Source organism: Lepus europaeus, chromosome 10, assembly GCF_033115175.1.
Source record: "Lepus europaeus isolate LE1 chromosome 10, mLepTim1.pri, whole genome shotgun sequence".
Taxonomy (NCBI): Eukaryota; Metazoa; Chordata; class Mammalia; order Lagomorpha; family Leporidae; genus Lepus; species Lepus europaeus.
The window spans coordinates 21,540,198-21,557,185 of record NC_084836.1 but is presented as its reverse complement, the minus strand read 5'-3'; the positions used below and the strand labels follow the sequence as shown (position 1 = coordinate 21,557,185).

Here is a 16,988-nt window from a genome sequence, read left to right as displayed (position 1 = left end):
GGCCAAGTTGGAACAATGCAGGAGAAGTTGTTAGTCACTTTGGCTAGGATGAATAGGATGTTTTACTGAATGAGAGATGATAGTATATTTAATCATCAGATTCCACAACACCTTGAAGTGCTACATACTGAGCTCTACATAAAGTTGAAACCTCAATATTATTAACAAAGTAAAAATCTTTCTATCAAATCAATGTACTTATAATTGATGTTGTTTACAGGTCATAGTTGTTTGATCTGACAGTGGAAGGAAATAATTTGTAGCTACAGTTATTATGATAAAGCATCAAATTACCTAAAGATTCCTATCATATTCTGGCTATTTCTTAAGACATTTATTCACTGAATTATAGGAAAAGGTTTACTTACTTGTGGTATCACCATTCATCTCTTCAAGTTCACTGTTGATTCCAACATCTATGGAATTCATTATTTTGTCAATCTTTGAGAAACAAAAAACATGCAAATGGATTATTACATACACTTTTAACACTGAATTTTAAAATAACATTCAAATGCCAACAGCATACATTTTTGGTATTACTGCCACAATAATACTATAACTCAGAGACTGATAAAGCTTGAAAAGGGAAGCAAATGTCTTTTGAATTGGCTTTTAGAATATAAATTATGTTCCCCTTTCTTACATGTTGAAAATTAGCTTGCTTTTTCTCCATGTTTCTTAATGAACTTTGTACTTAGATGAGTCAATAAGTTAGGAACTGTAAATTCTTTAAACTCAGAGGGGAAGAGTTTCAGGATAATTTCATAAGACAAAGTCTATTATCTCTGGCATCCTTCTTCTTCTGCCTGGCAGAGTATGAATCTCATCTGACTGGAAAAGGGAAAGCTATCAGTTTGTGGGCACAGCCAATGGAACTAAGGTCCTGCTAACTTGTTCAGACAGTCACAAGCTGATTATTGTAATCTAATCTCAAGTATCTAGGCACAAAAACAATTTACTTCTAAAGACACATTAAATAATAATTCATCTTGTCTACAAAAGAGGATTCCATAAAATATTTCAGATGATAAGAAATGGGTCTTCTAAAACAAAAACGCAACAAAACAAGCAAAAAGCTATCCACCTCCTTGGACAGACTTTATAGGAAGATATGACTAAGTTACAGCTATTCATGGTTTAATCCCCTTTCCTCCTTATATTGGCAACCTGGGGAAGGCGGCAGGTTTCAGAAAGGACAATGAGCATTACATGTCATATTTCATCCACTCTGAAACAGATGCAGAAATACTAAGGAATTTTCCCAAACAGTTCAATTCAGAATGTCAGTATCAGAACTATATCCATTTCTAGTTCTCAGAACACTACAGTGACCTTCTGTGTTACAAAACCTAATCCAACTGCCACCATCTTTTGAGAGACAAAATGTGACATGCTAGAAAGAAAACCCAAGAAATGCTATGGTCTATTCTTTGAATAAATTTAGGAAAACACAATAAATTGTATTGTATTATCCCATTATGTAGTCTTCCTAGTGAGAATGGATGTTATTTCATAACCTTAGAGGATACTTATTTTCTGAATAATTCTATGGAATTAATGACTTTGTCTTTCAGTGAAGCTTGCTCCTTAGCACCCAAACATTTTTCATTAATATTTCTTTGATAGTTGTAAAAGGGAAATAGTACGTAATGTGTATTTATTGTGTGCTACTTGGAAAAGAGACTGGGCTTCTCTGCTTACCATCAAGGTTAAAATTAGATGAGGCTCTTCTAAAAAATATAAAATTATTTAAAGAAGGGGGATGAGCTAACAAAGAATTTAGCAAGTAGCAAAAAGACACAGAGCAAAATACCAGTATTTTTCTTAATTTGCCAGCTGCTGTCCTTGGTAGGACATGATGTGGCCATTCTCTTGCACCTCACAGTAGGTATTACTTCTGCTTGATGTCCATTTCTGTGGAAACAAAAGACTTCCCCACATGTGTGTTTGTTTTTATACTTGCTGTGAAATTACCATGTATTATTGATAGAACCTTTCCCTTCCAGTTGGAGCTGGATGCATTTATTAATTTGTAAGAAGTTGTTAATTGTAAGAAAAGCACAAAAATCCTTTTCCCCAAACTGCCCTTGACTCCAAAGGCTTAGATAAAGTACAACAAAAAGAACCAGGCTTACTTCTTCCCACTCAGATGTGAAGGATGGTGTTCTTTCAGAGTTCCCTTTAGAACTGTGTTCCACAGTTGAAGATTCACTCCAGTTAACTCTTGACGTTTTCTCATTTGAAGGGTAGGCAATGAGATCAGAGTCAGATTTGGAAACAGTTTTTGATAAATGCATGTCAATCAGGGCTTTAGGCAATGAACGTATTCTCCCCAGAGTACATGCTCTCTCTACAAATCCCCCTGTGTTCACAACCCACTGGTCTCCGTTCCGGGATCCACTCCTGGTTGTTCTTGTGCCAACTATGGTATGGTTTTCAACTGGGTTGCTTCTTTTGTGAAAAATTGTTCTACTGACCACTTTGGGTTTAACTTTCTTAACCAAAGGTTCTGGGTTATTTGCTATTGGAGTCTGTTTGAAAGGCAAAGGACTGTTTGCCAAACTGGCTTCATCTTGTCCTTCTTCGCACTGGTCTCTTTTCCCATAGAGATGAAACGGATTTTCAGGAGACTCACAGGCTGGAGAGGATCCGTGAAGAAGGCCTGCAAATTGTCCAGGATCGTATTCCTCTGGAGGACCACTGTCCTCCTGCTGAGAGAGGACATCTGTAAAAGGGAGAAAGGATGTTAGGAGGCATGTTCATAAAGGACGTTGATGGTCACAAGACCTTATGAACTTCTGCCCTTATGAACTTGTTCAATATCTAGACACCTGATTGATTTTCACATTGTGATATCATTACTTTATGAAATATCATGGCCCTATAGGACTATGTATAAAACGAATGAGTGTGTGTGTGTGTGTATCAAATCTTCCTGATAGACCCAGGAGTTCATTTCAAAGGTATGGATTGGGTATTGAATGGTTACATGCCATGCTCTCTTGCCCCCAAGGTATCTATTTTATAATGAAGGAACAAAACTGGGACTTCTGGGAGTGGGACATACGAGAGTCTCACAGTCAATTAATTGTTTTGTGGAAGGACACCAAGCCAGTGAGTCAAGATCATATAGAATGACAATTCCTTGCCTTCTCCCCAGCAAATAAATTCAAAACAAAAATATTGAAAAGAAGTACAATTAGAAGTGACTGAAAGTTAATAATCCTGATAGTGCTATTTAAATATAAAATTAAGAATGATTCTATACAGATTATGATTTCAACAACAGGATTTGTTCAGGCTTAACACAGGCAAACAATGAGATCCATAATATCACTACAAAGTGAGACTACTTTATCTAAAATTGACATCGAGCAATTAACGAAACACTACTTTTTCTTTCTTCTCTGAAATAGCACTAGTTATTTTCTGATTTCTTCAGATCTTTGGAAATGCAATGCAGAAAAGAAACCAAAGAAGAATTATAATTTTTATTGCTTTAGAACATTTTCTAAGTTAAAACATAAATATTCTCTAGAGTTTAAAATATACCATGCTGTTTTAGAACTTGGTTTATCTTTTAAAAAAGAAGTTGCAGAAAAAGGATGCTGTAGAAAAACTTGGTCAATCAACTTAGCAAAGGGAGTCAGTTTACTTTTTTTAGTGGTCATTTGAATATACAGATAGCTGAGTGTTTGCAAAGATCAAAAGTTAAATTATCTGATGAGCCTATAACCCAGTTTTGGAAGAAGTTAAGTATAGCCAGTGTGGTGCATAATGACAACAAATCCAAAGTTGCTTTGCTGATCCACATTTTAAAGAAGTGAGTTATTATTACAAGCTCCAAACATCAAAGATTTTCTAACAAGTAACATGTGCACTTAGTAGGCACCGAATTAGGAGTTACATTTATATCATCTCATTAGATCCTTAAAACAATTCTGTGAATTATTAATAATAATCATGATTTTCTTATGGAAGGAGATATGCCAATAATATTAAATTCTTATATCTTCAAGAAATTAGCAGCCACAATAAGTCTCAATAGACATTTGCTCAGAGGATGCTATACATAGATCTGTCCCTCAAATGGAGGATTGGCCCTAGGGCTCTATACTTCTGACTTTCTGGGAGCTGAAGAGAGCAGGTTTGTTGCTGGTTCTACATATGCCTGACCTCACGCTAGTTCCTGCTTGGCTTTTCCAAGGAGAAGATGTCTTCCTGCTCAGACCTAACACACCAACATCCTGAAACAGGGGAAAGAAAAGTGATAGGGAGAGAGATCCAAGAGGGAACAATCCAAAAAAAAAAAAAAAAAAGAGAGACTCTCTATACCCGTCTAGTACCCCTACATTCACTTCAGTCTTCCCAGAGAAGCTCTACTTCTATTTAAAGAAGCTGCGCCGGGTATTTGACAACTCCAGTATTTCTGCCTCTTACCAGAGAGGCCATGCTTGAGGTTGTATAGCAGGTGGAAAGTGGGGCACAGAAATCTTTCCGTAAATTAGAGTTTCTAGCCTTCTATATACATTTTAGAAGTCAAAACTAACAATTAAATGACTCAAGTTGTTAAGTAAGTGGTTAGGCTCAGATTCAAACCAAGGCCTATCAGATTTCAACAGCCATTGACCTGGAAAATATATTATTATTAAGATAAGAGAACAACAATGCAAGGCTGATATACTCAGAGGACAAGCAAGTAAGCTGTTCATGGAGACAGATTTTTCCACTTCATGACTATTTCTGGAATTTGTGAAAAGCGGACTAAAAACAGTAGAGTGCTTTTTGTTGTTGTTTTTGTTATTGTTCTGCTTGATTTTCTTCTTGTAGATAAACTAATACTAAGAGGAAATAAGATAGGGCATTCGGTTCCAATTTATTCTCTCTTTTATCTTCCTAGGCTATTTGAGACCCCTGTAGTGCTTTACAACATAAGCAGGTTGATATGGGATGACAGTAATGGTGAGCTATAGCAGGAAGGAAGAACTGTGAAATAAGGAAGTTTAGAATTTCATTTTGAAAGCTGCTGAGGAAGGCTAAAGGGTTTGAGTTTGAAAGGAAAATTGAAAAGACAGCCTATTGTGGGAAAAAGACCTGTTTATCTCTGTCAAGAGTGTTTCTGATCATGTTTATTATCAAGAATACTAAGAATTTTAGGGATATAATATTATTTAAAGTTTTTTGAATATTATTATAAGGTCACTATCCCCTCTGTGGTTTGATTACAATGACCATAATTCATACTCCAAAATGTCTGATATTGTCCAAGTTGTCTGGTCATAAGAAGCCACTTCCCTAAGCAGAATTTACTATTAGCTTATAAGTTTAGCATCATGATTGTAATATTTTTGGTGAAGAGTAATGAAAGGACAGACATTCCTTGATTATTTCAGTGGCCAGACTCTGAGGTAGAGAGGAGGGAGGGAGGGAGAGAGAGAGAGGATTATGAAGGTTGTTGGCAAGATGGTTAGGTAGACTAATAGCGGTTCCAGCCTCCATCTGCTCACAGCTCCCTATAGCCATACCCCTCCCTGTATCCAGTCCTCCCCTGCTGACTCCCAGCATGGCCCTGTGCCTTGCACTGGTCAATGAGATGGTAGCAAACATGATCCAAGCAAAGATTTGAAAGGCAGTTATGTATTTGACTTTTTCTCATGTTGCTTTTTGAACTTTGCTGCCACGTGAACAAGCCAGGCTGGGCTGATGGGTGATAAAATGATACATTATCCAATTGTTCTAAAATGTAGGTTTTATTATTTTTCCGGTACAGTGAAGCCAGTAGTCAGGAGATGATTTTCAATGAAAAGACAGATTGTTGCATTCATAGATCCAAGAAGAAAGGGCCATTGTGCAGGAGGGAGCCCAGTGGGGAAGCACCACTGGAAACAGTCAGGAGGCAGAAAGAGTAAGGGGAGATTGTGGGCATGAATTATTTCAGTTTCTGTGGAAGAATGGGAAAAGCAAGGATAAGCAGATTTACTTTGAATAATTTTGTGGGCTCTAGGGTATACCGACTATCTAGGTGTCTGGTACTTGGCTCTGGGGTAATTATGACAGATTAATATTGGCACAGAGAGGGAAAGTCCAATAAAGAAGGTGGTTGGTGGTAAGAGATCTGGATTGACTGTTTTGCATATGAAAAGAATTCACATCTGTGAATTGTTTACTATCTCAAGGAATTACCTAGCCCTGGCAAGCACAGTCCCTCCAGGATCAGCAAGGACCCAGGTTGTCAAAACAAAATAATAAAAACAGAACAGAAAATAAAAAGACATGGTTGGGTTGGGCATTGCAGTGCAGCTTGGGTTAAACCCCACTTGCTACCCTGCATCCCTTAATGGAGTACTAGTCCCAGTTGTTCTGCTTCTGCTAATGCATAATGGGAGGCAGCTGATGATGGCTAAAGTGCTTGGGACACTGCCACCCATGTGGGAAACCCAGATGAAGTTCCTGGCTCCTGGGTTTCGCCTGACGCAGACCTGCTAGTTGTGGTTATCTGGGGAAGTGAACCAGAGGATGGGAGATATGTCTGTCTCTCTCTCTTTCGTGCTCTTTCAAGTAGATGAACATAAATGAATAATATATATGTTTTAAAATATTTATTTATTTGAAAGGCATTGTTACAGAGAGGCAGAGGAAGAGAGAGAGAGGTCTTCCGTCTGCTGGTTCACTCCCCAGATGGGTGCATGGCTGGAGCTGCGTCAATCTGAAGCCAGGAGCCAGAGCTCCTTCCAGGTCTCCCATGTGGGTGCAGGGGCTCAAGGACTTGGGCCATCTTCTACTGCTCTCTCAGGCCATAGCACAGAGCTGGATTGGAAGTGGAGCAGCTGGGACTCAAACCGGCACCCATATGGAATGCTGGCACTGCAGGCAGCAGCTTTACCTATCACGCCACAGTGCCAACCCCAATGAATGTATTTAAATAACATGAATAATATACCATCCATCTCTGTTACCCCAGTCAGCAGCCAGCCAACTTCCAGAAATGTGAGTGAGGCTATCCAAGTTTAACTAACCCAAGGGCAATCTGCCAGCCAAAGCTACATCAACAAAGCCATGACTAGCTGAGCTGGCCCCAACAAGAAGGAAATAACCACCAGGATCATGAGCTAAATTAATGGGTGTTATTTTTTAAACCATTAAGTTTAGGACAGCTTTACACATGGAATACATAACTGATTCAAGCTTATCCCAATTTTTAAAGAATCATTTTATTTGAAAGATAGAGTTAGAAAGAGAGAGAGAGAGACAGAAAGAGAGAGAGGGAGAGAGAGAGAGAATCTTCCAGCTACTGCTGGTTCATTCCCCAAATGGCTGCAACTGCAGGGGTTGGGCCAGGCTGAAGCCAGTAGCCTGGAACTCCAACCTGGTCCCCCATCTGAGTGCAGGGGCCCAAGCACTTGGGCCATCTTTCACTGCTTTCCCAGATGCATGAACTGTATAAGAGGAGCAGGTGGGGCTCTAACCTATGCTGTAACCAGCATTGCAGGTGACAGCTTAACTTGCTATGCCACAATGCCGGCTCCAAAAATTAATACATTCCTTAAGATAAATTCTGGTAATGTTTATATTTCCCTATCTGGAAGATGGTGATAGTAATAGTACATACCTGAAACTATTGTGAAGCTTGAATGAAATACTAACTCAAAGAAGTGTCGCAGTCCATATAGGTTGATATGACAATAACATAAACAGGATCACTTATATATAACACAAATTTATTTCTCATAGTTGTAGAGGCTGAGACATCCCAAGATCAAGTCATCAGAAGATTCTGTATCAAGTGAGGCCCTGTGGGCGATCTTGTGAGGCTGTCTGCTTAGCTCATGCAGTTAGCTGACTGCTGGCAGGCGTTGGACCCCCAGGCACATTTCTCCCCACCCCCCTGCCTTCTGCCAATCAGGTAAACTGCTCTGGGGTGTGACTCAGGCCCACCTGGAAAGCTGTCCTGGCTACATAACCTTCAAGCTGATTGGAGAGGATTTTGGCGCCAGTGTTGCTTCTGTCCTATAGCTAGTGTTCCCCTGAGTTAGTTACACCCCTTCTGCTTGCCCTTTAAAAGTGTACATTACTGTGAATAAAGTTGGACATGTTCACCAAAGCCTGACCCTGGTGTTTCCTGTGGGAAGAACATTATTACCCTGCTTTCCCTGACAATGTGGCCTTGCAGGACAAGCCACAAGGACCCACTTTCTAGTTGACAGAAGATGTCCCCTCACTGTGTTCTCATAGGGCAGAAGGGGTGAAAAGGCTTTTTGAGGTTTCACTAGCAAGGTCATTACTCACAGTTATGAAGGCTCATCACTCATGACCCAATCACCTCCTGAAGACTCTACCTCCTAATAGTATCACATTAGGGGTGATAACTTCCACACATGAATTTAGAAGGTCACAAATATTTGAGCCATAGCAAGAAGTAGAGGAGTAAGAACACTTCCTGTTGGACATTACACACTGAATATATGTGTCTGTTATGATAATAATTTTCAGTCAAGAGGATTTCATTTTTGTAAAAAATATAGTATTAACTGACTATTAAATAATAGAGATTGTTATTTTGACATGGAAATCATGGGATGTATTCCTTTGTTTAAAAAGTATTTTTCAGAAAGAATTTTTGTGTTTTCTTACTATTTCTTTAGATGAAACTGAGGTGAAGTATACATATGAAACTGTTTTCACAACTTGTCTAATTTAATTTTACACTTCTCTTTTGATAAGTGGATATTTCATGCCAAGGTACAGGCTAAGTATGTGTGAATTCTAATCTAATACAGTATTAACATTTCAAAAGAAATGTCAAAGTAAGTATCCAATAGGAAGCAGCTCAATATTTTTTATCTTTACCCAATCTTAATCACTTACATATATCCCAGAATAATAAGAAAACATCAAATTTTATGTTGGATAAAAAGAAATTATGGAAAACAAGTGGCTTCTATTATAGATCGTACTTTTAGTCTATTGGGTCATTGCATGTCCCCTTTGGAAAATCAGATTTTATTCTTCATTTTCAGGGATTCCAAGGCTGGTGTTGTTATTAGTAGAAATTGTGAAGTTATTTCACAAATATGTGTAAAACACTTCTGTGCATTAGGAGGCAAAGCTTTAGCAGCGCGAAGGTGATGCTGTTCCTTCACAGCACTTAGATTTCAGTCAAAAAGACAAAATAAAAAATAGTATATAAAATAAAAAATAGTATAATTTCTTATGAGAGTAGGTTCTGTGAAGAAAATAAAACAAAGCAATGAGGTGGGAACAAAAGGAAGATGCCATAAGCTGATTAGGGAATGTTGTTAGGAGGAGCTGACATTAAACAGAATCATTGAAGGAGTTCATTGTTTGGGGTCAAGATTATTGCAGGCTGCAGCAGAGTGCTGGGGATGGGTAGAATGGCTAGAGATCACATAAGGGACGAAGGTAGAGTTATGAATAACATGAGCTGACTTGCACTTTCAATCACCTGGCATGCCTGATGGCAAGAACATGACAATAGGGTAGCATTTTTAAAAATCAATCACTTAAGTTCCCTCTTAAAAACTATATATGGATGGTGAAAGAAAAAATAAACACATAACAGCAAAAAGAAAACAAGAACAGAAACAAGGGTTGGTGTCTTCAATGCAGCTAGGTAACAAGGAATTCTGATGGCCCTGGAAAATGGACAGGTAAAGCCACATCACAAAATAAAAGCAGGACCCAGAACTGTATCAGCAGCTGGGCAGAGTAGTGAAAAGAAAGGGAATTTTGATGCCGTCTAGAGGCCATGCAACACAGAGTTGCTATCACATATAAGAACTGATCCCCAAAGGAGAGAGCATCACAGCTGGTTGCTGGGCAATAGAACCTGAGCATAACAAGCACAGTTTGAAAATATTCTGCAACAAGACAACAAGAAGTAGCTCAAGTCCTTGAGAAACTCAGAAATACCCAACAAACGTATATGTTTAAAAGGATAGATTCACTGTGAAGGAAATAGTAGAAGGTGAAATCCAAAGCGAACAGACTGAAAACACAAGAGATGTTAGGGGAAACCATTCCCCAAATGGGGAAGTGAGGGTGGCATGGAAGGCAGATGTCCAGAGGAGGGAGGTTTCGAACGTAGTGTAAGAGTAGCAAAGTACTGTGTTCAAGTGGCAGGACACTGCTTTGGAGGGCAAGTACATGAGACTCTGGCAAACACTGAGGTAGAAGCAGGGAGCCCTCCCAAATCAAGCAAATTGTTAATACTGCATAGTAATGCCAAAAGAGAAAGTCCTGGAACTACAAATTCTTGCTCCCATGTGAGAATATCTTTCTAAGACATCCTTTCTCATCAAACATAGAAACAAAAAGGATTCTGGTAGGACCACATTCAAAAACATTGCAAGGAAAAGAATTCATGAAAATAAATGTTTTAACAGTTAATGAAACAAACCAAGAAATATGGCCCCAATGAACTTGAAAACTATAATGTGAAATTTCAAAATTAGTTAAAGAAATGAAGAAAATGACCAAAGCCCAGAGAGAACAGCCTAAATCCTAAGTACAGGAGTTCAGATATGAGCTGGTTGCCTCCTTCCGTTCTGTTTCCATCCAACAGCAATTCAGTCCTATGGCCATGAGACGGTGAAGACTGAGATACCATTCACACCTAAGTGGAGAGGGATGTTCACAGTTGCCCAGAATGAGATATGAGAGCCTCAGTAGGATAATACTCATGTCCACGTTTGGGAACAACCCAGAATGGCATGTTGGAGACCAAGAAAGTTTAGCAAGGTATCTATGTGGAGGAGTGGCCTAGCATGGGGAATCAGACACTACATGGGGTGAGGAGGGAGTCCATGTAGGAGGAGAAATAGGAAATTGTGGAAGGCATGCAGGATACACTTATGGAGAATTTGCCCAGCAAGTGACCAGAAGGCAGATAGGGTAGCTGTTCAGAGGATGAAAGTATTTATGCATGGGGTATCTTGGCATGGGATGCCAAAGCCCATCAGGGAAAAAGGGTGTCTATATATAGAAATAGCTTGCTGTAAGGTGACAGAGTTCCAGTAGGATGAGCAGAATATTTACATAGAGGGGAAAACTGGCATGAGGAGTCAAATTTCCATCAGGGTAAGAAAAAAAATGTCTGAGTGGAGAGGAGGCAGTAGTGGATTATGGGACATTGATAACTGTATTATGGGGGTCAAGTTTCTCATTGTTTATGGAAGATTTAATAAATAAAAAGAGGGCAAAAAACCTAGATTTTTTGTAAAAGGAGACAGTGTTTTCAAGATGGATGGATGGGCTGCGCTGCGGCTCAATAGGCTAATTCTCCGCCTGTGGCGCCGGCACACCAGGTTCTAGTCCCTGTTGGGGCGCCGGATTCTGTCCCGGTTGCCCCTCTTTCAGTCCAGCTCTCTGCTGTGGCCCAGGAGTGCAGTGGAGGATGGCCCAAGTCCTTGGGTCCTTGGGTCCTGCACCCGCATGGGAGACCAGAAGAAGCACCTGGCTCCAGGATTTGGATCAGCGGCCATTGGAGGGTGAACCAACGGTAAAGGAAGACCTTTCTCTCTGTTTCTCTCTCTCTCTCTCTCTCACTGTCCACTCTGCCTGTCAAAAAATAAAAATTTTAAAAAAAGATGGATGGATGGATAGACTGTGTATGTATGCATATTACCTAACTGTCCACAGAGAGGACCTGGGAAATTGACATCTCAATAGCAATAAGTAAGGCACAAATTTTTGCTTCTAAGTACATTTTCCAGAGAAAGTAGAAGAAGGTATTGAAAAATGACTGATATCAGGGCCACTGGAGGGAAAGTACAAGATGATCTTGGAACATCTTGTGCCAAAAAGCATGGAGGTGCTCAAATAATGGTGGGGCATGTCAGTAGGACAAAGATGCAGCTTGAATGACTTCCCACTGGTTAAGTTGAGGACAATTTTAGGAACAAAATAAATGACAGTAATGGATTATAGTCCATTGAATAAGCTAGGAAAATATGGGCCCATAAAAGTATATAAATGAATAAATGATTTAAAAGCTTGATTAGGAATGGAAAATTTAAGTAATTCAAGTTGTCTCCCCAGAGAGATTATTACAAAGAGAAATAGGCAATTCACAGTGAAGAAATCTGGGAGGCACTTAAATTAATCAAATGATGGAAGTGAACAAATCAAAATCACATCCCACCTTCTAGGATGCAATGAGAAAATATAGAATCACCTCTGGATTTTCTTGTTGGAGAAATACCAGATAAACTGAATCTGTGATACATTCTGTGAGATAACTGATGTGTAGTCTTCAAAGTCACAAAAGTCAAGGAAAGAGGAACAGTTGCAGACTAAAGGAGACTAAGGAGACTGCGATTAAATGCAATGTGTAACCCTGAATTATATCCTTCCATTGTGAGAAAAACTAGTAAAGCTTGCATGAGATCTGAGGAATAGCAATATATTTACATTCATTTCTGGATTTTTGGCTTTGATTATGTAAAAGTACCCTTTCTCATAGAAAACACGAACTCAAGCAGTAGTTCTAATAGTCCAGGGATGCTTGGGGGTCTCTAATAGTGTTTCAGAGATTCTGTTAGGTTAAAATAATTTTTGGACTAATGTGAAGATATTCATTGGCCTTTTCCACTTTTATTACCCCATAAGCATACAACAGAATTGTTCAGAGGCTACATGATATGTCTTCCCACAGTGAAACTACAAATACCTCTATAATTCAGCTGTAGGAATAAGTTTAATTTCTTCTTGACCACAGCAGGCCATGCATCTAAACCTAAAGAAAAAGGGGTGAGGATTTGAATGTCACTTATTGTTCTCCCCTGCCATGTATCATGGCAGAAGAGAGAGGGAAGAATGGAGAACAGTAATTTCATCTACCATAGAATATTTCTAACTTTCCCAATTTTAAAATGATATTCACTTTAAATTTTGGATAGATACCATTTATTAAGTTAAATATGTCCTCTTCTAAGGCTGCTGAGAATTTTAATTATGCAAAATGTTGAGTTTGTATCAAATGTTTTTCTGCATCTGTTGAGCTGATTATGTAACTTTTATCCTTTTTAGTATAAATGATACATATGTATTTTCCAGTATTAAACAATGGATATTAATAAAATAAACCCAATGTGGTGAAGATGGAATTTCTTTTTGATGTCTTCCTAGATTTTGTTTGATAATTCTTTGGGACTTTTACAAATATGTTCATGAATGAAATAGTTACTTTGCTTTATAAATAATTGATTTTTTTACTTGAATTTATTTTTTAAATTATTTTAAGCAACTTTATATTTAATGAATACATACTTCATAAGTACGATTTTAGGAATACAGTGGTTCTTCCCCTCACATTGCCCTGTCACCTCCACTCCCATCCCAATTCCTCCTCCCTCTTCCATTCCATTATTCATTAAGATTCATTTTTAAGTAAGTTTATATAAAGAAGACCAACTCTATACCAAGTAAATATTTCAATGATATGCACCCTCCACACACAAAGTATAAAGAACTATTTGAGAACAAGTTTTACAGTTAAATCTCATAGTATACCTCATTAAGCATAGAGGTCCAGAATGGGAAGTAAATGCACAGTGACTCCTGTTGTTAATTTACAATTAACACTCTTATGAATGATGTCAGTGATAACCTGTGGCTCTTGATATGAGCTGCCAAGGCTATGGAAACCTTTTGAGTCCACGATCTATGTCAGTGTTTAGAGAGGGTCATAAGCAAAATGGAAGTTCTCTCCTTCTCCTCCCTTCATATAAAAGTAGATTCTTCTTTTCTTTCTTTCTTTCTTTTTTTTTTTGACAGGCAGAGTGGACAGTGAGAGAGAGACAGAGAGAAAGGTCTTCCTTTTGCCGTTGGTTCACCCTCCAATGGCCGCCGCGGTAGCGCGCTGCGGCCGGCGCACTGCGCTGATCCGATGGCAGGAGCCAGGTGCTTATCCTGGTCTCCCATGGGGTGCAGGGCCCAAGGACTTGGGCCATCCTCCACTGCACTCCCTGGCCACAGCAGAGAGCTGGCCTGGAAGAGGGGCAACCGGGACAGGATCGGTGCCCCGACCGGGACTAGAACCCGGTGTGCCGGCGCCGCAAGGCGGAGGATTAGCCTAGTGAGCCGTGGCGCCGGCCAAAGTAGATTCTTCTTTGATGGACCCTTCTTTCCCCTGGGGTCTAACTCACAGAGATCTTTCATGTAGGACTTTTTTTCCCCCCACAGTGTCTTGGTTTCCCATGTCTGAACTGCTCTCATGGGTTTTTCAGCCAGATCAGAATTCCCTTAAAGGCTCATTTTGAGGTCAGAGTGTTGTGTAGGGAGTTTGTCATTCTATGAGTCTTCTGTGTCGACTGTTTCCCATGTTGGAACATTCTCTCCTTTTTAATTCTATCGTTATTACAAGACATTTGATCTTATTTATATGATCCCTTTGATACATAATCCTATCAATATGATCAACTAAACAGTTAATATGATAGCTTTAACACATAAGATGGCATTATTACCACTGAGATTAATGGGATTTGGAGTGCCATGGAAAGTGTTTAGCTTTACCCTTAGAAGTAAGTACATGGGAATGTATGAAGAACTATACAGCTCCTCCATCTCTTATTCCCACTCTTATTTTCACTGGGATCTATTTTTAAGTGACTTTATACAGATATGATTAATTCTATGTTAAGTAAAGAGATCAACCAATGGTATTAAGTTGGAAAAAAAATAAAAATAAAAAAATAAAATAACTGTTCTTCAACAATCAAAGAAGGGCTGTTCAAGTCAATGCTTCTCATAGTGTTAGTGTCACTTCTATAAGTTTCCTTTTAGGTGCTCTGTTAGTTATTATGGATCAGGGAGAACATATGGAATTTGTCCATTTGGGACTGGCTTATTTCACTAACTATGATGTTTTCCAGATTCAACCATTTTGTTGCAAATGACCAGATTTCATTTCGTTTTTACTGCTGTGCAGTATTCCATAGAGTACATATCCCATAGTTTCTTTATTTAGCCTTCCATTGATGGGCATATATAGTCTTGATTGTGTTGATGAGTGTTTCTTCTATACTCAATTTGCTTAGAGTTTTCATTATGAAAGGGTGTTGTATTTTATCAAATTGTTTTCTCTGCATCTATTGAGATTATCATATGGTTTTTGTTCTTCAATTTGTTAATGTGATGTATCACATTGATTAATTTGTGAATGTTGAACCATCCCTGTATACCAGGGATAAATCCCACTTGGTCCAGGTGAATGATATTTCTGATGTTTTGTTGGATTCAATTGGCCAGAATTTTGTTGAGGATTTTTGGATCTATGTTCATCAGGAAAACTTGTCTGTAGTTCTCTTTATCTGTTGTATCTTTTCCGGGTTTAGAAACTAAGGTGATGCTGGCTTCATAGAAAGAATTTGGGAGGATATCTGCCCTTTCAATTGTTTTGAATAACTTGAGAAAATGTGAAGTTAGTTCTTCCTTAAATGTCCGGTAGAATTCAGCAGTGAAGCCATCTGGTCCTGGGCTTTTCTTTGTTGGGAGGGTCTTTATTACTGATTCTATTTCTATTTTTTTTTTTATTTTTGACAGGCAGAGTGGATAGTGAGAGAGAGAGAGACAGAGAGAAAGGTCTTCCTTTTTGCCATTGGTTCACCCTCCAATGGCCGCCGCGGTAGCGCGCTGCGGCCGGCGCACCGCGCTGATCCGATGGCAGGAGCCAGGTGCTTATCCTGGTCTCCCATGGGGTGCAGGGCCCAAGGACTTGGGCCATCCTCCACTGCACTCCCTGGCCACAGCAGAGAGCTGGCCTGGAAGAGGGGCAACCGGGACAGGATCGGTGCCCCGACCGGGACTAGAACCCGGTGTGCCGGCGCCGCAAGGCGGAGGATTAGCCTAGTGAGCTGCGGCGCCGGCCTCTATTTCTATCTTGTTTATGGATCTCTTTAGGATTTCTATGTCTTCATGGCTCAATTTAGGCAGATTATATGTATCCAGGAATCTATCCATTTCTGATAGATTTCCCAGTTTTTGGCATACACTCTTTGTAGTAATTTCTGATGATTCTTTTTATTTCTGTGGTGTCTGTTGTTACATTTCCTTTTTCATCTCTAATTTTGTTGATTTGGGTCTTCTTTCTCCTTGGTTTTGTTAGCTGGGCCAACAGTATGCCAATCTTGTTTATTTTTCCAAAACTCTGGCTCTCTGTTTTGCTGATCTTTTGTATAATTTTTTTATTTCAATTTTGTTGATTTCTTCTCCAATTTTAATTATTTCTTTTTTCCTTCTAGTTTTGGGTTTGGTTTGGTGTTGTTTTTCTAGATCCTTGAGATACACTGATAGTACATTTATTTGGTACCTTTCCAATTTCTTGATGTAGGCACCAATTGCTATAAACTTTCTTTTTAACACTGCTTTTGCTATATCCCAGAAAATTTGGTTTGTTATATCATCTTCATTTGTTTCCAGAAATGTTTTGATTTATCTTTTGATTTCTTCTATGATCCACTGTTCATTTAGGAGCATGTTGGTCTGTCTTCATGTGTTTGTGTATGTTCTGAAGATTCCTGATTTGCTGATTTCCAGCTTCATTGCATTGTGTTCTGAAAATATGGATGGTATAATTTTGATTTTTTTTTAATTTGCTGAAGTGTGCTTTATTTTATAGTATGAGGTCAATCCTAGAGAAAGTTCCAATCACTGGGGGAGAAAAACGTGTATTCTGTGGCTATTGGGTGGAATGCTCTGTAGATATCTGCTAGGTCTATTTGGTCTATGCTGTCGATTAACTCTGTTGTTTCCTTATTGATTTTCTGTCTGGTTGATCTGTCCATTGCTAAAAAGTGGGGTATTGAAGTTCCCCATTACTATTGTATTTGAGTCTATGTCTCCCTTTTAATCCCTTAACATTTATTTTAAATATCCAGGTGTCCTGTAATTAGGTGCATATACATTTATAATAGTCACATCTTCATGTTGAATTGATCCTTTAATCATTATATAGTGTCCTTGTT

At 38.9% G+C, this 16,988-nt stretch overlaps 1 protein-coding gene across 6 annotated transcripts in view; it reads right to left on the bottom strand.

Moving 5' to 3' along the window:
- Positions 1-16,988, bottom strand: part of ANKS1B (ankyrin repeat and sterile alpha motif domain containing 1B) — a 1,247,671-nt gene that overhangs the window by 513,760 nt on the left and 716,923 nt on the right. For 4 of the 6 annotated variants that reach the window (XM_062202004.1, XM_062202003.1, XM_062202008.1 and 1 more), the window contains exons 13-14: positions 2,139-2,728; positions 369-441 (exon numbers count right to left, since the gene is read on the bottom strand). In XM_062202004.1, coding sequence (XP_062057988.1) covers positions 369-441; positions 2,139-2,728 — 663 coding nt within the window. The remainder of the gene's footprint in view (positions 1-368; positions 442-2,138; positions 2,729-16,988) is intronic. The other 2 variants (XM_062202005.1, XM_062202009.1) reach the window with 1 other exon arrangement.